This window comes from Talpa europaea, assembly GCF_964194135.1.
Source record: "Talpa europaea genome assembly, chromosome: 16".
Taxonomy (NCBI): Eukaryota; Metazoa; Chordata; class Mammalia; order Eulipotyphla; family Talpidae; genus Talpa; species Talpa europaea.
The window spans coordinates 46,345,432-46,370,695 of NC_140084.1; the positions used below are offsets into that span (position 1 = coordinate 46,345,432).

The following is a 25,264-nucleotide window of genomic DNA, read 5'->3' on the forward strand; positions in this document are numbered from 1 at the left end:
ATTGCAAACGCCCCATTCTGACCCCAATCCTTCCCCTCCCGCCCCCCACCCCCCAAAAAGTGTCTCTGGTTCATAGTTTTTTGTTGATTTTGATTTTCTCTTTCTTATATTCATTTTCCTGGTCCCTTATTTAAGTTTTCTAGATTCCTGCTATGAGTGAGACCATCCGGTATTTTTCTTTTTCTTTCTGGCTTATTTCGCTAAGCATGATCCCTTCCAGCGCCATCCATGTTGCTGCAAATTGCATGTGTTTATCTTTTTTGAATGCTGAGTAATATTCCCTGGTGTATATGTACCACATCTTCTTGATCCAGTCATCTATTTTTGGGCATTTGGGCTGTTTCCAAAGCTTAGCTATTGTAAACAGTGCTGCTATAAACATAGGGCTATACCCCAATTCTTGTATGCATCAATAAATAAATCTTTTTTAAAAAATACTATCTCATTTAATCGTCAGAATAACCTGCGAAGCGGCAGTGCCATTATCCTTATTTTAAGACGCGGAAACTGAGGCACAGACAAGTAGTTTGCCCAAAGACGAACAACTCTGAATCTGGGTCGCGCGTTCTAATAGTGTATGTTTCTAACATTCCCCGCCTATCACGTTCTGTGCTTGCAAGCTCCACATTCCGAAAGCTTGTTGATCTCCAAGATAACAGGATTGGCATATTCTGAGATGTAAACATGTCTTGTGCTGAATCCACCAACGACAAGTGACCTTTCAAAATAATCAGCGAATAATAAAAGTAACCATTAAAACTTACATTAAGGAAAGATATTCTTGGACGGCCGGAAAAGGGAGTTTGCCTGGGGCTACAGCCGAGAACCTACAAATCAAAGCCGCCACCAATCTGAACCTCAGGGAGGAGCCTTCGGCCCTTACCCACGACGGCGGCCTCCCCGCCCCCTCGCCGCACCGCCTACTTTACCAAGATGGCGTCCACCGGAAGTCGGTCCCGGGAGAGGGCGGGGGAGCTGCTCCGGCAAGTCCGAAATGGGCTTCCGGGTGACGCACGACCTCACACTTCCTTTGACAAGATGGCGGCGGGCAGTGGTGGTGGTGGTGGCCGCAGGCGCGCCTCAAAAAGCGAGGCCGATTCCGGCTTTCTGGGGCTACGGCCCACTTCGGTGGACCCGGGGCTGAGGCGGCGGCGGCAAGGCCCAAGAAATAAGAAGCGGGGCTGGCGGCGACTCGCTCAGGAGCCGCTGGGGCTGGAGGTCGACCAGTACCTGGAGGACGTACGGCTGCAGGAGCGCACGAGCGGGTGCGTGGGGCGGGACTTCCGGGAGTGGGACCCCCGGTCTGTGTGGCTGGGTGCGAGGCTGAGTGTGCCTAGGGGGATTTCCGGGGGGACTGGGGGCCCTGGGTGGGAGGCTGGAGGGACTGGTGGGGTAATCAGGCTTAGCAGATAAAAGTGCAGGAGGTCCATTTAAATGTGAACTTCGGGGTCTCCCCGGTGGCGCAGCGGTTGAGCGCTGGGCTGCGAAGCTGCCCGCAGCCTCTGCAGCGCCGGTTCGATCCCCGGCCGCCGGGCGAGGGTCTCACATGGCGCGCAGACCTCTCCTGCGGCGCCCGCTGCTCCCCTCAGCAGTGTCCTTCTTCGTCAGTCCGCCTGATCTGTTCCCCGCTCTGGCTCTGGTGAATTCTCTCACCCTCCCGTGCTTCTGACTACCTAGTGCTTGTATAAATAAATAAATCTTTAAAAAATAAATAAATGTCAACTTCGGGCAAACGAGTGATCTTGGGCCCAGAGAGGTTAAACCCGCTCACTCTGCGACGTCTTTGACTGACATTCTGCATTTCCATCTCCCAGTGGCTTGGTGTCAGAGGCACCTGATGAAAAACTCTTCTTCGTGGACACAGGCCCCAAGAAAAAAGGTGAGGAAGGGCTTTGGTGGTGGTGCGTGGCAATGATGGCCCACTTTGGGCCTCCCAGAAGATCTGTATTAGTGAAATGACTTGGAAACAAACATTTGATAGGAGGATCTTTAACACAAACTAGAGCACATAAACCAGAGCAAAATGGGAAGCTTCTTATCAGCAGGACAAGCTTAACTAGCTTGTCTGAAATCAGTCAAGGGGTCTGTTCTAATGAAAATGAGAGCCCCTGTTTCAGTGAGCAGGAAGAAGGCACCTGCTTTGAGGCATAGGAGACTGGGTGAGCAGGTAAAGCATGTTAATTAAGAAGATGGCTCTCACACAAATTATTAAATCTGAAATACTTGTGAATATAAAGTTGGGAACCTGCCCTGGTGAGCAGTGAGAGGATAGTTAAGGCCTATGTTGGCCAATAGAAAGTCTCTTTGGGCAGCTTACAGATTCTATTTTAGCTTTAAGGAAAATAAAAATTATTGAAGAATAGAGATTGTGTTGCAGTGTTTTGTGCCCTTAAAATAATGACATTAACCCACCACCCTGGGAGGTAGGCAGCAGTGTGCATGGCACCCTCCTACTGGAAAGCATAGAGGAGCAAAGTCACCCCTACAAGATGACAGCAGATGGGTAGATATCGATCCTCTCCTGTGTTTTGCCCTAGGTGTCTTGCTTTCAACTGCTAGGCTGAGACTAGCTGAACTAGTCCAGCTGTGTGGCCGTCCACAGGCCTCAGTGCCTGACCACCTGCTGTCTTCCTCCTTAGTGTTACTAGTTCTGGGATCGTTGTCCTGTTTTGTCTGGAAGCCTCTGGTGGGCAGGGCCTTGGACCTCCCTCCACGGTGGGGGGGCCCAGGGCTATTTCCAGTTGATCCAGGAGAAGGGTGTGGTGATGGTGGTGGGGTGATCAGAGCATGTGCACCTAAGTCCTACTCTTGGGGGCCTCTTTCCTCACTCATCTGGGGGGCCTCCAAGTCTGCCCTAGGGTATGGGTCTGCTGACTCCTCTGAAGCGGAAGTGGGCATGGGGATTGAGGCCTTTTCTTTCTCCCACCTCTAGAGCTGAATAAGAAAGGGACCAAAAGCCAGAAGAGGTCACTGCTTCTCAAGAAACCCCTTCGAGTTGACCTCATCCTTGAGAACACATCCAAAATCCCTGCCCCCAAAGAGTGAGTGTCCCAACATCCCTGCCCTTTCTTTCCATTCTTTTTTGTAGCAGCCCCCACCCACTTCCTGGCCAGAAGGAATTCCTAGGGAAGGAGGGTCACTTGGATGGGGTCAGCTTTGGGCTTTGAAAAGCAGGTTGGGGCGTCAAGAAGGGGCTCAGGAGAGGAGATAAGTGATGAAAGCCCCAATCTGAGGTTGATCAGGCAGGGCTTACTGACCTCTGAGGGAGGGGTGGAGATGGGTGGCTGATGGGGTAGACAGCAGGGTGTCCCTGAGATGGGGGCATGGGAAGAGGAGTGGCTTGGGACTTATGGCACAGTTGATTTTGATGTGTGTGTGTGAGGTCCCTGGAGAACTCCAGAGCATGGGCCCCAGGGCTCTTGTGCTACAGGGTCTGGGGCTCAGGAGAGAGGCTGGAAACAGAGAGACAGAACTGGGGAGATGGTCTCTGAAGCTACTGGCTGGAGTAGGAGAAAGAGGAACTGCCCAAGTGGGGGGGGGTCCAGCATAGGAGGAGCCAGTGGCTTCTCAGGCCTCACTGCATTTGTCGGCTTCTCCCCGACCCAGCATCCTTGCACACCAGGTCCCCAATGCCAAGAAGCTCAGACGGAAGGAGCAGCTATGGGAGCAACTGGCCAAGCAGGGTGTGCTGCCCCGGGATGTGCGCAGGGCCCAGGCCCGGCTCCTCAACCCTCCTGTGGCCAAAGCCAAGCCTGGGCCCCAGGACACCGTTGAGCGGCCCTTCTATGACATCTGGGCCAAAGATAGTGAGTGCCTGCTGTCCACTGGGGTGGGGACAAGGCTGCCATGCACACTTGTGCACTGCACAAAATCATGATGCCTAAGGGGGTGCCCTCTGAGGTGATTTCGTGCAGTCACTTGTCTTGAAGTAGCACCTTCTTCACGCTTGTGCTCCCCATTTCTGGGTGGACTTTCCTGAGGGCTACTCCTGCCTCTTAACCTAGGGGTCCTCTCTGCTCTCTGGGCTCCATCTCAGTAGTCTGAGTATTCATCTCTTGCCCGTGTTTCGTTGCCATCTTATGAAAGGAGGAAGAAGGGAGAGAGCTTTTTAGGGCCCGTGTCTTCCTGCACTGGAAAGCCCCAGCTGTCCCTCACTGCCTTCACAGATCCTCTGGACCAACCGCTGGCTGGCCAGGACACGTTTTTCCTGGAGCAGACCAAGAAGAAAGGAGTGAAGGTGAGGACATGCCCAGAGGGCACCCTGGACAAGGGAGATGTGAGGAGGGGCTGGGTCCAGTATGCCTGCCTGTGTGAAGGCCAGGGAGACTCGTCTCCAGGGGTAGTTGCTTGGGTTCCTGGTACCAGCACAGCGACTTTGTCCATTCCTTTGTGGTGACTGCACCTGGGTCCTAGTTCTCCCTATTTTCCCCAGTCCTCTATAGGAACCCTGTCCGCTTCGGTGTTCGATTATTTGTAGGTTCTTTTCCTTGAGCGGACTCTCTGAGGTCCAACTTCATGCATTTAACCAATAACAAATCTCTTCGCCCTGCTAGGCACTGAGTGTGTGGCAGGGAGCAAGTGGGGTTGTGGGGGGGCTTCTCATCCCCATGGGGCTCCTGTCAAAGTCTACAAGTAGGTAAACATGTCAGCATTGGCCCATTGAGCTGAGCTGTGGTTGGTCCTGTGAAGGACGAGGGCAGGGCTGAGCCAGGTCCGCGGGAACCCTCCCTGAGAGGAGCCTGGTGGTAGTAGTTAGAGACAAAGGGAGGAGGGCGAGAGCCCCGAGAGTGGGAGCGGCTGTGAGCTCTGAAGTGGAGGAGGCCTGGGTGGAGGGGTGGGAGCAGAACACTAGATCCGAGTTTTAGTCTAAAGGTTTTCACAAGGAGAGTGATAAGGTCCAGGCGGCTTTCCTGAGGAGATGGGGTGGTGAAGGAGCAGGCACAAGGGCCCTGGGACCTCAGGATCCCAAGGGCGTGAGGGCAGAGCTGCAAGGAGTGTGGAGTGGAAGGGAGGACAACCCAAAGCAAAGTCCTAGGGCAGCAGTGCTAGGGCAGGCAGGTGGTGGCAGGGGGTGCAAGGGAAGTCAGCAAGTAGCTGTGGGAAGTTGAGTCATGGGCTCTAGGCCTTATCTCACCTTGGTCTTGTCCTCCTTCAGCGGCCACCACATCTCCACGCCAAGCCTTCCCAGGCACCTGCTGTGGAGGTGACGCCTGCCGGAGCCTCGTACAACCCATCCTTTGAGGACCATCAGGTATGCAGCCCTTCCTCAGCTGTGCCTGGGCATCTGTCAGTCAGCCCTTGCCAGCACTTCTCAGTGTCCCCCTGGAGTTCGTGATCCAGTTGGGGAGACAGACGCGTTCCCTGACATTGGTGGTCTAGAGTGGGCAGGCCTGGGATGGAGAGCCAGGAAAGTTGACACACCCAACCTTGCACACTGCGGAGGGCCTCCTGGAAGAGGGGACATCAGCACCAAGACCGATGGCTGAGGAAGTTGCTATGAGAAGAGGGAACTGGGTCAGTCTGCTCCCTGTCGTTCAACATGAACCTCATGGTTGCAGGCGGAAAAGGGGAAATAGTGAACTATTTACAAACATGATTTCTTTGAAGAGATACAAATCCCCTCCCGTCCAGGGCACAGTTCAGTGGGTTTCCAGTGCTGCTGGTGTGCAGCTTTCTCCATGGTTAAGTTTTAAACCTTTTCATCACCCCCAAAGAAAATTTCTTTCCCATCAGTCATCACCCCCCCCCCCCCGCCCAATTCCCATCTCCCCTACTCTTAGGCTGCCATCTTCTACTCCCAGTTTCTCTGGACTTGCCTTTTCTGGGTGCTTCATAGAAATGAAACCCAGTGTGTAGGGAACAGACCATCCTGAGTGAGCTGGAGAGCAGACAGGATGGCTGGAATGGAACAGCTTCCCTCTGGTCACTGGGAGGGAAGGTGTGTGGGAGGTGGTGCTGGGGTGCAGGCAAGGGGGGTCAGATGAGCGGGACCTTACCCCATCCTGCTCCTCCAGACCCTGCTCCTGGTGGCCCATGAGGTGGAGCTGCAGCGGCAGAAGGAGGCGGAAAAGCTGGAGCGGCAGCTGGCACTGCCTACTGTGGAACAGGCCGCCACGCAGGTGAGCCCACTCTACCCAGTCCGCCCCACCTAGACTACCCCTCCAGGCCCCTGACACCTCCCTTACACTCCCTCCTTCTAGGAGTCTGCCTTCCAGGAGATGTGCCAGGGGCTGCTGGAGGAGTCCGATGGAGAGGAGGAGCCAGGTGGGGGCCAGGATGAGGGGATAGAGGCTGGAGAACCAGAGGCCTCACCTGTCCCCACCTGCCTGGCGCCCACCGAGAAGAAGACTGAGAAGAAGACTGAGCAGCAGCGGCGTCGGGAAAAGGCCGCCCGGACCCTGGTGAGCACTATGGACTCAGCTTTGCTGTCCCTGCTCTGGCAGCCTGCTCTTTTCCTGGATTCTCATACCCACAACCTGCGCTTTGGGTGCTGTCTGGGATCCTCACAGCTGCCTTGCCACCTGGGACCTGTTTCTCAGTGCCCTCTGGGCACTGAGACTACAGCAATGGATTCACCAGACCAGGCCCCATGGGCCTGGTACTTATTTTGGAGGGGAGATTTGGACCGTGGACAGAAAAATACAGATGAGGAAAGTTGTTTCAGAAACTGCTGTGAAGAAGCTAGAGCAGCTGGTCTGTCATCCCCTGGGGTCTTGGGGGACTCTGAGTGGGGCGATGTCCTCCTGGGGTGGGGAGTACTGACCCTGACGCCCTGTCCCTACAGCGGATGCAGCAGGCTGCAGTGCGGGCCGCCCGGCTCCGGCAGCAAGAGCTCTTCAGGCTGCGCGGGATCAAGGCCCAGGTGGCGCGCTGGCTGGCAGAGGTGGCACGGCGGCGGGAGCAGCGGCGGGCACGGCGCCTGCTGGAGGATGACAAGCCCCGCCGACTGGGGCGACTCAAGTGAGACCCAGAAGGAGGACCCAGGAAGGCTGTGCGGGCTCTAGATCCTGCCCACCTTTGCTCAGGCTAGGCCCCCCTGCTGGGAGACCATCTCTTCCTCCCAGGTCCCCTGTCCCTGAAGCCCCACTCCCCATCCCATACTGCCCCAGAGGGGCCAAGAGGGGCCTTTGGCCTCCAGGCCTCTGGACCCCCGACCCTGAGTGCCCTGCCCTGTGTTTGCCAGGTACCAGGCCCCCGACATCGACGTGCAACTCAGCTCAGAGCTCGCTGGCTCACTCAGGACCCTCAAGGTACTTGCCTTTCTGGGGTGATGGGAGGCTCTTGGGAGCATCCCTGTGCCCAGTGATGATACCCATCCTTGCTCCCCGTGCCCCCTAGGGGCTGTGGGCGACATCATGGCTGCCCCCAAGCTGAGCCAGTGGGCTGACGCCTGGGGGCTGAGGGCACAGGGTTCTAAGCTGGGGTGCCTAGGGGTGAAGAAGTGGTGGTTGGTTGTTTGAGCCTGTGACCTTCAGGGAGCCTTTCTCCCAACCAGGGCCTCCTCTTCAGTCGCAGAGGGGTTGCCCCACAGCTCAAAATCCTGTCTCCCATCCACTCAGAACCATCCATGGATCCCCAGTGCCTGGGGAGGATGCCGCAGCCCTCACGAGGGCCACGGACCCCGCGTGGTCTGGCCCACTCTAGGACTCACCAGTCATGCTTCTCTTGGGCCCACCTGTACTTTTCCTCTGGCCCCTGGCCTTTACACCTCAGCTCCCTGCTGGAACATGAAAGTGGCACATGGCTCCCTTGACTCAGCCAGAGAGGGACCCACCAGGTCCACTTCCTGTTGTTTCTTGAGTCCCCCAAACCCTAGTCATAGGCAGGCCAGGGGTCAGTATCCTCACACCCTTCCTGCCCCAGCTCAGAGCCAGGATTACCTCCCGGGAGTGAGGGGCTTTGACTGATGACTGGACTGCCAGGGAGGGGTCAGGCCTGGCCCCGCTAAGCACCCCCTCTTTGTCTGCAGCCAGAGGGCAACATCCTCCGGGACCGGTTCAAGAGCTTCCAGAGGAGAAACATGATTGAGCCTCGGGAGAGAGCCAAGTGAGGGGCGGGGCTGCTATGTGGGTGAGGGCATGGGCACCTCCCTATCCCAGAGCCAGTGGTTCACTAACCAATTCCCTTTTCCAGGTTCAAGCGCAAGTACAAGGTGAAGCTGGTGGAGAAGCGGGCCTATCGCGAGATCCAGTGAGTGGTGCCCCTCCCCTGCCAAGCTGGCCAGAACCAGGCCTGGAGCAACCCAACCTAGAGAAATGACCTTGCCCAACGGTCCCTACCTGCCACTACCAGGGCCCAGTCCCAGCCCCATAACTGGCTGGGGAGGGGTCAGCCCTCCAGATGTACCTGAACTCAGAATGGGGGTGGGAGAGGATCGGGCCAGATGGTTGAGGATGCGGGTGCCACTCCCTTGTCCCGCCGTCAGCCCAGCACCCTCTCCTCTGTCCCCAGGTTATAGCTGCTGCTGGCTTCCGGAGCCCCCAGCCTTCAATAAAGCACCTTCTGACCTTCATGTTGAGCCTCCTGTGTGACTTGTCTCCCTCCTATGGCACCTCCTCTCTGTCCATCTCTCTCTTACATGCCAGGATATAGATTCTAGAGACAAAGTCAGATCACACGTGGGTTTCTGAGAGGAGAAAAGCCCCCTTCTTTCTGCCCATGTGACTGAGGGGCAGATTTTTTTTTTATAGCTCTTAGCACAAGGGCAGGAGCAGCATCTCCTGTTTGCCGAATATCCGTGGGAGGACCCCAGTTGGGAGGCTTGAGTGGTCCCCAATTGAAAAATGAGGAAACAAATGTGTCAGAGGAGGTTAGTTCCTCTCCCCGCCCCATCACATGCACACAGCTGTTTCAAAGGACTTAAACCTGTAATCTACAGTATTTTAATGGTGCGTTAAGATACCAGTAAGTCAGGACCTTCACCCTTCAGTTTTGCCTTCTGTTCTGTCATGCACTTGGCAAAACATTCCTGGTTATTTTCTTGACTTCGTGTATGGCATCTTTTTGAGATTGAGCATTGCATGATTTTATTCTTGTTGGTCTTTCTCCGTTTTTTATTAATTCTTGTGGCAAGCTTTCTGCAGGACAAGGTTTCATAAAAATAGAGCAAACAAAAGAAATGGATGAAAGGAGAGACGAACGTCAGAGCTGCTCCCTTGCTCCTGCATCCCATAAAACATCACCACTTTAAGGAACTGTTCCTGCTGTTCCTCTGTCCTAACTTAAAAAGAGATGCTGTACAGATAAGGGAACTGCTTTATGTGTATCTGGGTAGGAGGGCAGGGGGTAGGAAGTAGAGTGAAGATGACAGCTACCCTCCTAAGGAGCCTTGAGCCCCGACTTCTGACCCAGTAAACCCAGGTTGGTTGGGACTGAGTCTGTAGGAACCTGCTGGGAGAGGAGAGGAAACTCTTTAATGCCCCAAGATGGCCATCAGGGCATCCATCAACGATGTGGATCCCTGGGGTGGAGGGAGTTATTCAGAGGTAAATTCTGCAGCCTGGACATTTAGCAGAGTCTTCAGGAAGTTCTCACTGTTTCATTGCCTGGGGAAATGCGTCTGTTCCCATATGTGCAAAAAACAGTCCACTGCAAGGGCACATTTGTGTTTTATTGCAGATAAATTACATTTCACATCTGAATTTTACATTGAAAGGGCAGAACTTAACTAAACAATGTGTATGCTGAAGTGGTACATCCACAATATCGGGCGGTATCACCCAAGTTCCGTGCAGAGAGAAGGGTAGAATCTGGGTGATGGGTATACAGAAAACCCTTGAACCATTTGGAAAAGACATGTTTCAGTGTTGTGTGATGCTGATGGGGCTGCAAGTTACTTGCATTGGTCCCTTAAACGGCCCTTCAGCTTTTTAATTTGTAACATTTTTCCTGGAGTCCCCCAAGTTGTAAAAGCTTCAGGTATGATAAGACCTGTAGTTTTTAGGATAAAAAAAATCATGAGATAGAAAATTGTGTGCTCTGCCTCTGGTGGATCTTCTCCCCCCCCCCCCCCACACCTCTGGCATGCATACCTCTTGTATGCATACATTATTTTGGGGGGGGGGCTCCCTGGTGGCGCAAGGGGTTAAGCACTGTACTATGAAGCAATCTGCAGCCTCAGCAGCACGTGTTCGTTCCCTGGCCGGCCAGGAGCAACCCACATGGTGAGGCAGACCTCTCCTATCTCGCCCGCTGCTCCCCTCAGCAGTGCGTTTCAGTCAGTCTGCCTGTTCCGCTCCCCACTCTGTCTCTGGTGGATCCTCTCACCCCCATCATCTCTGGCCTGTGCCCCAGCTTGTGTATGCATAAATGAATAAATCTTTAAAAAATAATTGAATCTTTAAAAAAAATGAATAAATCATTAAAAAAAATTTTTTTTAATGATTTATTTATGCATACGCAAGCTGGGGTACAGGCCAGAGATGCAAGGGGTCAGAGGATTCATCAGAGACAGAGTGGGGAACAGAACAGGCAGAATGACTGAAACGCACTGCTGAGGGGAGCAGTGGGCGAGACAGGAGAGGTCTGGGTTGCTCCCTAGCTGGGAATTGAACTGGAGCTGCAGTGGCTGGCAACAGCTTGAAAACACTGTCTAACCCCTGCACCACTGGGGAGTCCCAATAAATAAATCTTTTAAAAAAAAAATTTCTGGTGGTGATAATGAAAACAATTGGAGGGACTACCCACTGTCAATTCAAACTATCACCCCTGTCAAGTCAAACTAAAGTGTTTATTCAGGGCCAAACTGAGGACCTGGCCCAGGACACCAATATCAGATTTCTCAAAATGACTGGTTCCTGTCCTGGGATTTTTTTGCCTAATTTTGCGTGGGTAAATTAAATGCACATAGATAACACATTATTATATTTCTTGAAAGAAGCCATACAGTTGTTTTCCAACATTTTCAGTTAACTAAAGTGTTAGGGGGAAGTGGGTTGCTCTACAACAAAAGGAGTTTGGCTATATTCTAATAAAAGTGAGTCAATTGATACAGGAGAAACAGCTCATCGCTTCAAAGCCATCCCTTGCTCTTAAGAACCAAGTCAGCCATAGTTAACCTGAGTTTGGGAAGATCAAAGGACCAAAGGTTATTTGAGTGTCTCCCCCTAAAAGTGCTCCTGTAAGCCTAGTTAGGTCAAAATCTCCAACTCCTTTCTGCAACTCAAACCTGACGAAGGCTACGTCTGTCAGCTGATTTTGGATGTTTCCTTTCTCACCCCAGGGACCTTCACAGTCAACAAGAATTATTGTTGCAGGGCCTCCCTGGTGGCGCAAGGGGTTGAGTACAGCACTATGAGGCTATCGCAGTCTGTACAGCACGAGTTCGATCCCTGGCCGGACAGGGAGATACCCACATTGCGCAGCAGACCTCTCTTGACTCTCCTGCTGCTCCCCTCAGCAATGTTTTCACTCAGTCTGCCTGTTCTGCTCCCCACTCTGTCTCTGGTGAATCCTCTCATCCTCCACACCTCTGGTCTGTACCCCAGTTCCTATATGCATGAATAGATAAATCTTTAAAAGCAAAAAAAAATTTTGTTGCACTGACTACAATCTCTAGACACCCTGACGGAGTGGTGTTAGGCAATTCCCAAAGAATGAAAAGTGGAGATTTCTTGGTCTACTTCACCAACTAGATTAATAAGATTTTTATACTACAGAGTGAGCATGACTTGGTTGTTAAAAAGGATGGAGGCCGTCCGTAGGCAGCAGCCTGAAACTGTGGTCAAGAGCATGCACTTGGGGGTCACTATCCTGACCTCAAATCCCAGCTGTTACTACAGGCTGTGTGACCTGGCAAAGGTTACTCAACATTTCTGTGTCACCAGGTCCTCATCTGCAAAAAGGACCAAGTGATAGTGACTACTTCACTGTGGGTTATCCCAAGATTAAGTGAATCTGCACATGAAAAGCCTTGGAACTGGGCGGGCACCCACTGAGCCCCAGAGGAGTGTCAGCTATTTGAACAATGTTAGGAAAAAAACAAAAATGGTTAAAGAAAAAAAAGCGTGGAAACTTGCACTTGATGCCAAAGTCTCCTCACAAATGCTCTTACCTCTTGACCCATTGATTACACTCTTGGGAATGTGGCCCTAAGGAAATGGCCAGAAATTTGAGGAAGAACATAATGCACAGGCAGGTCCGTAGGAGGCTGGGTAGAATGGAAGGAAGTGTGGTAATGGCCGCCGGCGGGCCCAGCCTCTTGTGGGAGGGAGGCCTCAGGGCCCACTAACAGAAGGATCGGAAGCACAAGCAATAACCGGGATGTGTTTTATGTTCTGAGGCTTTGTGGGAAAAAAGCCAAACAGGATCTGCTGCCTTCCACACTGGGGTCTATCAAATAATCCCCGTGCCCATTGTCTCTGGGATAGGTGGGGAGCTCAGGGGGTACCTTTTCCTTCTTGGTACTATTTCCAACTTTCTCTAATGGAGAAAACTTAAAAATAGGACTCAAAGATGCAAAGATTCCTCCCTGTGGTTATCACCCCACATACCACCCATATCCGGACTCCTCCCAGACCTTCACCCCGCCAGACCGAGGTCCTGATACAGGACCTATTCCTCCCAGCATAGATGCCTACGCTGTGCTATATGGCAGATGAAGACACAGGAACACTCTGAATATGGAGCCATTCAGATGTGGAAGGTCTTATAAAGTGGTGTTCATTAGAACATAATGGGATCTGTCATCACCACTTAAGGGAAAATCAGTTTTGGGGTCACAGAAACAAACACCCCAGGCCAGAAACCTGGCACCCACATGGCTTGGTTCATATATGGAAAACTGCCTCTGTCCCAGGCCCTGGTACTTTTCTCAGTGAGACCTGTCCCACTGTGACCCCGTTTTTTACAGCTGAGAAATCTGAAGCACGAAGGGAAATGACTTGTCCAGCCTTGAGCTCCCAACCTAGGTTATGTCCTCTCTGCTTTCAAAATAGCTTCTCCATCTGTCCCCACCTCACTCACCCATCCACCCAGGAACTAAGCTCAAATACTGAGTTGACATTTAAGCAGATAATGGAATAAAACCAGGAAGGCAGATACCTGGCGATCAGGCAGAGAGAACAGCCAGTGCAGAGACCCTGGGATAGGGAATCTCAGGAAGGGCAAGGAGACTTGGGTGCCAGCTGAGTGAACCAAGGAGTGTGAAGGGCCATGATGTATCCTAGGACCAGATTGTGTGGGCCACATAAGGTGAGTGTCTGGCTGTGTGTAGGGGTAGATTGTAGAGGGTAAAAGTTGAAGCAGGGAACTCAGGGAATGAAGCATGTAGGTTGGCTAGGAGGCTGCATGGTATTGTAACAGGGTGGTCCCCAGGAAAGGGGGAGGTTCCCTGCCCCACCCAAGGGAGGGTGGAGCTGAGCAGGAAGAGGAGAAGCTGAAGAAGAGACTGAGGAAGGAAGCAGGATGGAGCCAGGAGACCTGGAGGAGGCGCATGGAACCTAGAGACACGTAAAGAAACTGTGCTTGTCTTTTGGTCGTGGACTGGGTGACACAGATGTGGGTGAGACCTGTGGGGAGGTGACAATGGCAGCTTTTATCTTGATGTTGATTTTGCTCTTTTCCTTCCGGGCTTTTCCGGTTGTTTGTGACCCTTTTCTGTGGGTCCCCACTGGAAGATGCTTTAGACTTGCAGCAGGCTTTGGGGCCTTGTTCTGGGCCGATCCCATATGGATGGACTTTTACCCACGAGGGGACGGGTAACTTTGGGTGCTTCATTTAGAAACTGGACTCTTTGCCTTTCCTGTATTGTTTCCTAGTTTTATTAAAGATCCTTCCCATTAAAGTCTCCTATGTTTTATGTTGATGCGGCGGATGGCAGAACCCATTTAGAATGGGCAGGTTTGCGGGGCTTGGGCTGCCCCTCTCCCTGTCCTATAACAGTATGAGAGGGCAAGAGGGGGACCAGGACAATTCCAAGGATGTTGTGGATGTTGTGGGTGGCACATCTTATGGATGGAGGTGACCTATACTGTGATGGGGGTACAGATGGTTTTGGGAACATAAATTCCAGAAAGTAAAGCTCTAACACCTCTCTGGCTGGTAGGGAGATGCTAGGAGAGGCAGCAAATGAATGAAAATGGTGATGGAGGGAGTTAAAAATGGGCCTCAGGTGAGAGTGGGTTTACAGCAAAGAATTTTGGATTAGAACTTTGGTGAAATTAAGTCTGAGCTGCCTGATAGACTTGTCAATTATGACTTTGAGGAAGAAGCTGGACTCTGGCTCAGGGAGTGAATGTGGGTGGTGTTGGATCCAGTGGGAGTAGGTATAAACAAGAATGTCTAGGATGGATGTAGACAAAAGAAAGGCAGTGGAGGGAGGGCGTGGGGCGGATCAGGAAAGAGTACTTGGTAGAAATTGGGCAGGGCAGGGCCCAGGACAGAGGATGAACGACTTAGACACACATAGTACACACACACACACACACACACACACACACACACACACACTCCACAGGCTGGAAGTACCCCTAGGAGAAGAATTGGCCAGGAAGTCTGGTCAGGAGATGGAGTGCTGAGAACTGCTTGGATCAGGGCAGGATGCCCCTGGTGACTGTGCCAGGAACGGTCTCATGGCGCCGCCGTGATCCTGCCTGAGCATTAAATTCCTTCTCTCTCTGTGTGGTCCCTGTGGAACCCCCCAAAACAGGGTCTCTGGAGTTCAAGGGGAAATTGGTAGATATAAAAAAGACAGTCACCGCCAGGGGGCGCCAAGAGCCCACGTCCGGACCCAGCTCGCCTAGGAGCTCCCTCCCTCTCCCATCCCCCTAACACTCCCCAGCCTCCGGACACCCCGAAGCTGTACCCTTCAAAAGGCGCACTAAAGCAGGCAGGATAAAAGCGGCTTTCTGAGTGGGCAGGAGCAGGTCCGAGGAGACGCCTCTCTAGTTCAGCCCAGAAGGGCTCCTGGGGGCCTGGGGCTTGAAGGTTGCAGTCAGTCCATGAGACTTGATTGTGTCCACGAAGAGTGTGCATCACCCCCACTGAGGCCTGGATCTGGACCTCCGTCTGGCGGGGTGAAGGCCTGGGAGGGGCCCGGATATGGGTGGTATGTGGGGTGATAACCAGCGGGAGGGGAGGAGGACAGGGGTCCCAATCTGTGAAGGGCACGTATAGGTCGGTGGGGGGGGGGTTTGAGGGGAGGAGTGGGGGCCGCGGGGGGGGGGGCTGGAGAAGGTGTGGAGACTTTGTTCCTACAGGTCCTTGTCACTTTGCTGTGGGCAAGGAGTGTCAGGCCTCATTCCTAACTTATTACCCATCACCTGCCTGCTCTGTGCTCTCATTGTCTGGCTGAGACATTACCCAGAACCCCTAGGGGCTGACAGACATCATTCCACCCCATTCATCCATCAGTGGATTCCTTCCTTCCTTCCTTCCTTCCTTCCTTCCTTCCTTCCTTCCTTCCTTCCTTCCTTCCTTCCTTCCTTCCTTCCTTCCTTCCTTCCTCCCTCCCTCCTTCTCTCCCTCCCTCTCCCCCTCCCTCCTTCCTTTCTTCCCCCTGCCTCCCGTGAAATTGAAAGGGAGGTTGCATGAGAGAACTCTTTGAAGAACAAGAAATGATTATTATCTTGATAGGGGAGGTGGTTAAATGGTGTTACACATGTGATAAATTCACCCATCTCTACATTTAAGATTTGTGTGCTTTACTGTGTTAAAAGAAAAAGAAAAAAGAGTGTCAGGGAAAACCTGGCCAAGGTGGTGCCATTTGAGGAAAATTCAGGTCACTAGCACCTCCAAAGCTTCCAGACTCCTGCGGATACCATATTCCTTGGTGTAGCCCACACCTAAATCCTTGCCCTAGTTTCTTCACGTTTGGTGTTCACCACAAGAGGTGCACCAATTCCCTGCCTGTAACCTGTACTGTCAGTGACACAACTGACAGTAAATGGAACAGGTCTGATGGGATCTCATTCCAGTAGAAGAAGAACCTATAAGCCCTACTTTAAAACTTTTAAAATCTGAAATATGCTTTTCCTTTTAAGGATGCAAGTCAGAGTCTTATCTGCCAAGTGCCGGGAAGTGCACTCCCATCCCCCTTCTTCTTCTAAACTCCTGGAAAAAAAAAAAACTCATCTAGAGAGAGATAAGAATTATCGCAGGGAGAGAAAGATAAGACTTCTCCTGGTGCTAACAAATGACTTAGTCCACTTTCCTGTTTCACAGGCGGGTTTTACGTGATTCAATTGTTTCGGCTGTTTGGGAACATTCAAATAAAAGATATGTTTTAAAGATGGTTTTTGTGAAAATGAATGATGTTCACAACTGTAACCATTGATACATGACTTTACATTAAGATTACTAAATATTTTCTTAAAGGGGCCTCTCTGGTGGAACAAGGAGTTAAGTTACAACATTACGAAGCTTTCAGCATCCACTGCAGCATGAGTTCTATTCCCAGGCAGGGACCTAACCCACACTGTGCAGCAGACCTCTCCTCTCCTGTCTTGTCCACTGCTCCCCTCAGCAGTGTACTTCAGTCAGTCTGCCTGTTCTGCTCCCCACTCTGTCTCTAGTGAATCCTCTCACCCACCTCTGGCCTACACCCCAGCTCTTGTATACATACATAAATCTTTAAAAATTTTTTTTTTCTTAAAGATACATTTGAGCACCCTCCCATCCCCATTTACATGCTGGACATACACCAAGGAGGACAAAGCAGGAAGACAAGACAGAGTTGCTGGTTCCCGTGGGAGGAAGGGGCGTAAGGCTGGCAGCATCAAAAACTCATAAACAAGATCCCAAGGATGTTGGAATTTTAAATAGGGTAACAGGGAAGGAGGGACATTTGATGAGAAAAAGTCTGAAGGAAGCAAGAAAACAGTCTCGCGACTATCTGGAGGAAAACGCAGGCAGAGGCACAGTAAATACCCAATCTCTGCTGGTCACCTGTACTCCTGCGGTGGAACCTCGGAAACCTCATGCAAAAACAGACTCAAACAGTCCTGTACAGTAAGATTCTGTTATGTGGAACGCCTAGAGGAGGCACAGGCACAGACCCACACACACAGAGATAGGAAGCCGGTTGGTGGCTGCCAAAGGCTGGGGCGGGGCCTACCGGCCACCTTTTGGAGGTAGATAGAGGTTCTGGTCAAGCAGCACTGTGAATATAAACACCTTTAACGGTATTTTGGTATTTTAGGTGATGTGTAAATGCTCCAATTAACAACACACACACGTCCCATCTCCCACCACCATCATAAGAAATGACATATTTTTTAAAAATCTAATATCTAAATATAGAGAAAATATCTAATATCTAAATATCTAATATCTAAAATCTAATATCTAAAATCTAATATCTAAATATCTAAAAAATCTAATATCTAAATATAGAGAAAAACTCCCAAGAAACTCTGAGTGTGTCAGCTATGTTTTCGGGAAGGTCAGTGAGGCCAGTGGTTGGAGCATAGTGAGGAGGGGTGAGCGGTAGGTGGAGATCAGAGAGAAGGGGCGGGGGGCGGCAACGGAAGGCAGATTCTGTTTCCCTTCTGGCCTAGGGTACCATTCTGAGCGAGCAGGGAGCCTGGGGTGATTCTGAGCCCAGTGGCCAGAGGGGCAGTTCAGTGGGCACTGGCGCCCCCTGGCGGCCGCGAGAGAGTTAGGTGGGGAGTAGGACTGGGGAGCCAGTTGAGTCCTGGCTTGAACGGTTCTGCCGGTGCCGGCAGGTGGAGGTGGAGGGAAGGGAGGTGCATCCAGGTCACGTTTTGAAAGTAGATTCACCATCATTGGCTGTTGTACAAGGGAAAGAAAATGACCAGTAGTGATTCCTGCTGAGGGGAACAGTGGGCGAGACCGGAGAGGTCTGCTGTGCCATATGTGGGTCAGCTCCCTGGCCGGGGATCAAACTCAGTGCTGCAGTGGCTGGCAATAGCTTGATAGTGCTGAGACTTAACCCCTTGCACCACTAGGGAGGCCCCAAAAGAACAAATTTAATTACATTTCTATGGACATAGACTCTTCAGTCAATGAGGGTATGTATCTTAAATTAAGGAACCAGATACAGGCCTGAGGCTTTCCTACCCTCATCCTAGTAGGGAGGCAATTCCCCTCCTTTGGACTGTACCCTGGCTCCCCTCGTTGCCCCTGTCCTCAGGTTCCTGTGTGGGACCTAGGGGCTAGTAAAGAGGCAGAATGCAGCATGGTGCCCTGCTTGGCCTGGGTATGGAAAATATGGAAAGGTGCCGGGGCAGGGGCCCTCAGACCTCTCTTTCTACTGCTCAGAGGCGATTCCTCCACCAGCTAACAGTTCTCTCCTCCATTCTTCAATGCAGAAGTTCCCACCCCCTGACTGTCTCAGGACTCGGTTAGGGGTGGCAATCCCTAGGGTCCTCCAACATCAGTCCCTACGTTTGTATTAAGACAGTTAAATATTTCCTGCAGACAGTTTCGCTCATCTTCCAGACGGAGAAACTGAGGCTCAGAAAGAGGCTTCCATGTCCTAATCTCATCACTAGCCACCAGATTCCAGTACTTTCGGTGACAGCCTAGTCTTGCTGAGGCTAGAGGGCCCCCCAAAGAAGGGACAGCAAATGGCCCAGTCTGAGCCCAGGTCCAGCTGCCGGGTCTTAATTGGGCATCTAGGGACTGTGGGGCGATCCTTGGAAAACCCCGCTTCACGCACCCCGAAACATTTCGGGCTCGGCGCTCTCGCCCCTTCAGGGAGAGCAGAAGGGCCCCCAAGAGTCGCCCCCGGACAGCCCAAGGAACGAACCGATGACCCACACTAGCAACCCCATTTCCAGCCGAGCTGTTGGTCCCGAACCCCCGCCCCTGAGACTATACCATTCCGGTCTGGAGAGGGGAATCTGGGTGGGGACGCCCTAGGCTTCTCCAGGGAACCCCACTCTGTCGACACGTTCCCCGGCTCGACGGGGGGGGTTTAGAGAGAGTCTGACCCGGGAGGCTTGCGGTGGCTGGCCGCGGGGCTCCCCGGGCCCCGCTGGGGAGCCTTTCTCCTCCCCGCGCCTCCTCACGTTGGTTCGCGCCGCGGGACGCGCAGCAAGTAACTGCCTTTGTGCCCGAGACCCCGCCTCGCGCGCTCAGCCCCGCGGGTGCACGCAGGAGCCTGGGAGCCCGTCCGCGCCTCTGCCCATGCTGCGATCCCCAGTCATGGCTCTCGCTGTGCGAGTCGTTTATTGGTAAGCACGACGGCCAGACGCCCCCTCCCCGCCCCGGCCCCGCCCCGGGCCTCTGTCCCCGCGGAGCTGGGCCCTGGGGGCGTCGGGGGCAGGAACACGGGGTGCCCTCCGCGGGGGAAGGATTCCCCTGTGGGTGGAGCAAAGACTAGAGGGCGTTGAGCCCTGTCCCCAGTTGGTGACATGCTGGACACCGCAGATTATAAAAGGTAGAACTGAGACGCGTGTCGTGCACTTGGAACCCCCTCCCCCAGCCCCCCCCCCCCGTCTCCAGGAGCCCCGATTAGGGAGCGCGCGCGGTGAGGGGGGCGCAGTTTAGTAGTGGGAGAGGTTTAGGAACCCGTAGGTTTCCCCTCCCCCCATTGTGATGCGCCATCATGGGGTGGGGGTGGCGACAGTCGAGAAGATTCCTGCGGGTGTTTGCAAAAGTCAGAATACAATGGATCTCGTAGTTTCTAACTCTGCCCTTTGGTGGTCTGCTTCCCCTCGTGGGGAGGGGGAGAGCGTGATCTTAATAGGCAGCAGCTGGAGTGCTGGGTGTCCTTGCTGAATTAGGTTTGCTGGAATTCCCCTGCCAGCATGGAAAGGTCTCTCTCTTTGGACGGTTTTATTCCCTCTGCCCACATGCAGGCATGCATTGGCATGCTGGGGTGGGAACTCCTGATAGACATTCAGTGAATTTCCTCTCCCAGAAACCCAAGAATCGAATTTTAACTCCCTCTTACAGGTGGAGAAGATGAGCCTGGGAATGGGGCTGGGGTAACTTGGGGTCCAGATTGCATGTCACTCAAACTTGAGTCTACTGCCCATCTGCCTCAACTTTGGAATGGCCTTGTCTCTTGGATACGATGGAATAACGTTTGACAGGGCGGCATGGCCAGTGCACCAGACACCTGTCCCAAAATAGCCAGTTGAAATTTCATCTTCTGGAGTGGAGGGCCTTGGGAATCCAGAAATGATTTCCCTTGGAACCTTCTGCTGTGGGTGGGGAGGGGGTGGGGTGCTGTTTCTGCAGTTCTAATTCTGACCTAGTTCTGTTTTCTCTCCCCCTCCCCTTTCCAATTGTACCTTCCCTCTCCCTTTTCCTTGTGGGATCTCCCTCTCTGTTTCTGTACCCCTTCTCTGCCCTGCATCTCCCTTGCTCTGTGTTGCCCTTGTATGGCTGTCCACCTCCTTCCTGTGTGGTCTCTCCCTCCCCATCGCGGCACTGCCCCCCAACACTCTGTGTGTCTCTTCTCTCCTCTCCCTCTCCTGAGGGGATCTGTCCCCTTCTCTGTTATGTCATCTGTGCCCCTCTTCATCATTCCCTGCGGCCCATTGCCTGTACCTCCCCTCACCTCTGCCCTCCTTCCTTGGATCTCCACTTGTCTTCCCCCCAACCCGTCCCGCCCTGAAACCCCTCTTTGGGACTCTCCACCAGTGGTGCTTGAGGCTACAAGTCCAAGGTGAGTGTGGTATCTGGTCTGGGAGTGTCAGGGAGGAGGGCCAGCCATGGGATCTCCTTTGATCCCCTGTGGTGACCTCCCACCCCTTTTTTAGTATCTTCAACTCAAGAAGAAGTTAGAAGATGAGTTCCCCGGACGCCTGGACATCGTGAGTATTGGGGATGGGGTGGGACTCACGGGGGTGGGGTGGTGGGGTGGTGTACTTTGTCCCTCAGTCCTGTATGGCAGTGGGGGGTGGTTTGCCTCAGCCCTACCCTTGAACCACCTTCTCCATTCCCTGGGAAGGGATGGGGGTTCCCAAGGGATCAGCTCAGCTTCTCCAGCATCCTTTCCTCCCCTCAGTGTGGCGAGGGGACTCCCCAGGTCACCGGGTTCTTTGAAGTGATGGTAGCTGGGAAGTTGGTTCACTCCAAGAAGGTATGTCTGTGTGTCTGTCTGTCCCATCTCATTTTGGGGCTAGTGAGGGGCTTGGGGCTGGCACTGGTGTCACAGCTCACGTCTTTCTTCTTCCATCCCCAGAGCGGTGATGGCTACGTGGACTCGGAGAGCAAGTTTCTGAAGCTGGTGGCCGCCATCAAAGCCGCCCTGGCTCAGGGCTGATGTGCCCTGAAGGCAGAGGTGAGGGGCGGGCCCTCAGGGCTTCTAGCTCACAAATGCATCCTGCTGTGCTCTGAATCTAAGTGGAGTGAGTCCTCAATAGGTTCTTGGAAACTGACTTAAAGCAAAATGACACCTAGTAGAAGCTGGTCCATGAGTAAGGTCATTTAGGTTAACATTGGCTGTGATCGGGTTTTTTAAATCACCCTCAATGTTATTTGAGGGCCAGCTCTGCTGGTTTCCAATGCCAACATTTCCAGAACAAGCGGCATTTCCACATCTGTACCATCAGCACCTTCTGCACCTGATTTCTAATTTTTAAGCCAGCGTATTCCAGATGAGACCCAAGCCCACCTTTTTCTAGAACTGGGATCTAGCACAGTCCGGAACCAGGTTCTGGTTTCTGGCACTTAAGGCCTAAAAGCACTTTTTACTATCCTCTGAACCTGAGTACGAGTTCCCACCCCAGACCAGCCTAGCCCGGAGAATCCCCTCCCACTGTACTGTGGGCCCAAGTCTCTGCCCCCAGAACATTTGCACCAGAGAAATGACTCTTAAACTCTTTAAATCCAAGTTCCATTCCTTAGAGTCATTTTCTAGAGCATTGCGATCACATCAATCTCAATTTGGACTTGCACATTTGAAGTAATGCAGTACAAACTCACAAACCTTCCTGTGCAGGCCTGAAATGAACCAAGTCTCCCCAGATTTAAAAAAAAAAAATCAAGAATTGCACTCTCTGAAAGCTCAGGAGCTGAGTAAATTGCAGGCTGATGCTGTTAGGAGCGTGGGTGCTACCCTCCCAGAGTTTGAACTCTTAAAGACTAAAATGGAACTTGTCCTTTGCATAAACCCACCAAATGCATTTCCAAGCTGTCTAACTCAAAGGTATGTACTTAAGTCATATTTTTGCATTCCAGAGAGGCCCAGCCCTGGATGATTTCATCCAAGCAAAAATGGGACTGGCGTCCCATTTTTGGGACACTTCAAAAAAGAGAAAGGGGAAGAACAGGACAGTCTGAGAAGAATGATTGGTTGCATGTTTTTGCATGACTCAATCCTGCCCTTGGGTTCATTGTGGCTTGCTGGGACTCAGATCTCAGCAGGGTGGTTGATTTCACTGAAAGGCTAAGGTGAAAGCACAGGAAAGATGTGCATGGATGCAGGAGAGACCAGGCGTGAACTCCAGGTTGTCTTTCCCTTGGAGTCCTGGGGGGCAGCCTTAATCCCCCAGCTAGAATGTGTGATAACTCAGAATATCACCCCAAGGAAGCTTGCCTGGGCCTTCTTGTCCAGGGTTTTTATTGGGCTTGTTCACATAGGTATGCCTGATTGCCTGCGTGGCTGACTGTAGTTGCTAGCTGCTCCAAAACTCAAGAGGTACTGCCCTGAGGCCCAAGGATCCTGCCACCATAAAGCACATTGTTGGGTTAGCATAGACCAGCTCTGGGGTGGCCTGAGGCCCGGATGAGCCAGTGCACTCTTATCAGGCAGGGACATTCCAAGGATTCAGAGCCAGGCAAGGTGGATCCTCCCCTGCACAGTGGGGAGCAAGTAGTGTGGGTTGCACGCTGAGCAAATGTGGGCTGAGTGGAGGTGACAGAAAAGCCAATTTTGTCTGATGCCTTCTCTGGTTGCCCAGAGTCTCATGAGCCTCGGGTATCGACCCTAAAAGTTTGCGGCCACCCACCCGCATTTCTATACTGCCTCATTTTTCTATCAAGAGTTTCAAACTTAACCAAGAACTCTCACAAGCCTTATGCCTCCTCAGCTTCTCTCTGAGATTGCGTTATCCTCATTTTCCTCTCATTTCCTCTATGCCTGTCTCTGTCTCTGCATGCTCATCCCACTCATTCCTCACCTTTCTCTGCACAGCCCAGCGACCTTGACCCAGCCCCTCTCCACAGACGCTTCATGATGGGAAGGACTGAAATGTCTCATGGACGCCTGGTCTTTCCCTGATGTTCTTGCGGCTGCCGGGTGGGAGACAGATCGAAGCTCCTGGTCTTTGCCAGTGTGTGTGTGGGTGTGTGTGTTCCCCAGGAATCTAACTTTGACACTGGCCCTGCTCTTTCCTCTCCCTCACTTTCAACCATCTTCCTGCCTTCCCTGAGTTTCCTATTCCTGTGGTGTTTGGAGAAGGGAGGGCCTTAACTCCAGGCTCCCTTTCCTAGGGGAGTTGAGAGAGGGAGGAGAATGAATGAGTCTCAGATTTCAGCAACAATTGCAACAGTTCACCGTTCAATAAACATTGGATGAGTTTAACGAAATGTGCCTCTGTCTTCATTTTTCCCCTGGAACCTACACCGTCTCACCTCTCTCCTGTCCAGGAAGTTAACCAGCAGGTACGGGGCACTGCTGAACCTGGTGCCTTACTAATAAACACTCTGTGACTCTGAAGTTATGCAGATGAAGAAATACCAGTGGTGATGTTAATTTAAAGGAGACCCAAGTTTCCAGATACCATTATTCAAATCTTACCTCTGGTCCCAAATCCTTTGATGCCTGTATTAGTTTCCTAGGGATCTTCTAATGAAACAATCAGATAAGACATTGGCTCAGACAAGGCATTGCTGGAAGTCCAAGATCAAGGTATCTGTGGGTTTGCTTTTTTTGTTTTTTTAAAGATTTATTTATTTATGCATAGAAGAACTGGGGTGCAGGCCAGAGGTGTGGGAGATGAGAAGATTTGCCAGAGACAGTGGGAAACAGAATGGGCAGATCTACTGAAATACACTGCTGAGGGGAGCAGTGGGCAAGTCAGGAGAGGCCTGCTGTGCCATGTGGGTATTTCCCTGGCCAGCCAATGACTGTGGATAACAGTGTGGATAACAATCCTTGGAATGTTCACAGTGCTGTGCTTAACCCCTTGCGCCACCAGGGAGGCCTAGGTTTGCTTTTTTTTTGAGGCCTCTTGGCTATGTGTCTCCAGTGACTTCTAAGAGACCAAATGTCTTCCTAGAAGGACACCAGTCAGATTGGATTAGGGCCCACTCTAAAGAATGCCTCTTAATCATGACTTGAAGCCCTCCAAATACAGTCACATTCTGAGGTCCTGTGGGTTAAGGCTTAAACATGAATCAGGAGAATACAATTCAGTTTGTAGGGACACTTGTCCCATTGAAAGCAGGGGTCTACATCCCTTCCTTTGCATTCAGGTGGGAATGTGGTTCCAGCAGCAGAATGTGATAGAAGTGGCAGTCTGGTTTTCAAGTTTTATCCTTGTTGCTGAGATTAGTGCTTCATTCCTTTTTTTTTTATGGCTGAATAATATTCCCTTGCATGGGTACAGCTATCCAAAAGTAGAATGTTCCTAGTTGGTATGTCACTTTTTGACTTTGTGATGCTCAAAAATATCCCCATATATATTAATGGTAGTAGCATCTTGAGACCCAAATATAACCTACTAAATCAGGCCAAATAGGAATGTTCTTTTGGATAGCAAGGGGCAACTGTGTAGCATATTTTGCATATCAGTTTATCTGTTGCTAGATATTTAGGTTGTTTGTACTTTTTGGCTACTGTGAATAGTGTTTTTGTGAACAGTCATGTACAAGATTTTGTTTGAACATCTCTGCTGAGTTCTGCACACATATGTAGGAGTAGAATTTCTGGGTGAACAGCAATGATATTTTATAATCTAAGCTGAAGGTTTCATGAGGACCCCCCCCCCCAATTAGGTTCCCTCAGAATTGAGGAACTCAGTGTTTTTATAATTGATGGTCATGATGTACACACTTAAATCAAATATAGTCCTAACCTGAGGAATGCTCAGACCTTGAGTCTCTCATTCCAGGACAGAAATGAAAGTTTCTCCCCTACACCAAATGCTGATGACTCATGAGACTGCCTGGATAGCAATGAGTCAAAGCCTCCGCCTGTCTTTGTTTCTAATAATTCTGATGATTTTCTTAGCAGAGCATGCCTTTGGTGGTTTAGTCCTAAATCAGGTCGAGACAGATCAAGGAAACAACTAAAGCCTGCTGGGGCTTGATCTTAGTACTAATCTTACTCTAGATTTGCCAACTCAGCTCAGTTTTAGGGGGTGTGGTGTCATCATCCCCGGCTCTCAGCTCTCCACTTGGTTAA

General features: G+C 51.8%; 2 protein-coding genes across 2 annotated transcripts; both read left to right on the plus strand.

Annotated features, from left to right (window-relative positions):
• Window positions 1-1,032: 1,032 nt before the first annotated feature.
• Window positions 1,033-8,194, plus strand: NOP53 (NOP53 ribosome biogenesis factor; the record flags this gene model as incomplete). Its single annotated transcript, XM_084257684.1, has 12 exons — window positions 1,033-1,265; window positions 1,815-1,879; window positions 2,933-3,041; window positions 3,607-3,806; window positions 4,167-4,237; window positions 5,156-5,251; window positions 6,015-6,119; window positions 6,201-6,401; window positions 6,785-6,960; window positions 7,184-7,250; window positions 7,970-8,046; window positions 8,134-8,194. Exons 1-12 carry the CDS (start codon window positions 1,039-1,041, stop codon window positions 8,192-8,194), a joined length of 1,455 nt encoding a protein of 484 aa, XP_084113810.1. The 5' UTR covers window positions 1,033-1,038.
• A 10,895-nt stretch (window positions 8,195-19,089) lies between these two features.
• SELENOW (selenoprotein W) lies at window positions 19,090-23,434 on the plus strand (the record flags this gene model as incomplete). Its single annotated transcript, XM_084256687.1, has 6 exons — window positions 19,090-19,136; window positions 20,554-20,578; window positions 20,673-20,726; window positions 20,921-20,995; window positions 21,098-21,196; window positions 23,051-23,434. 5 exons carry the CDS (start codon window positions 19,090-19,092, stop codon window positions 21,176-21,178), a joined length of 282 nt encoding a protein of 93 aa, XP_084112813.1. The 3' UTR covers window positions 21,179-21,196; window positions 23,051-23,434.
• Between the last annotated feature and the right edge of the window lie 1,830 nt (window positions 23,435-25,264).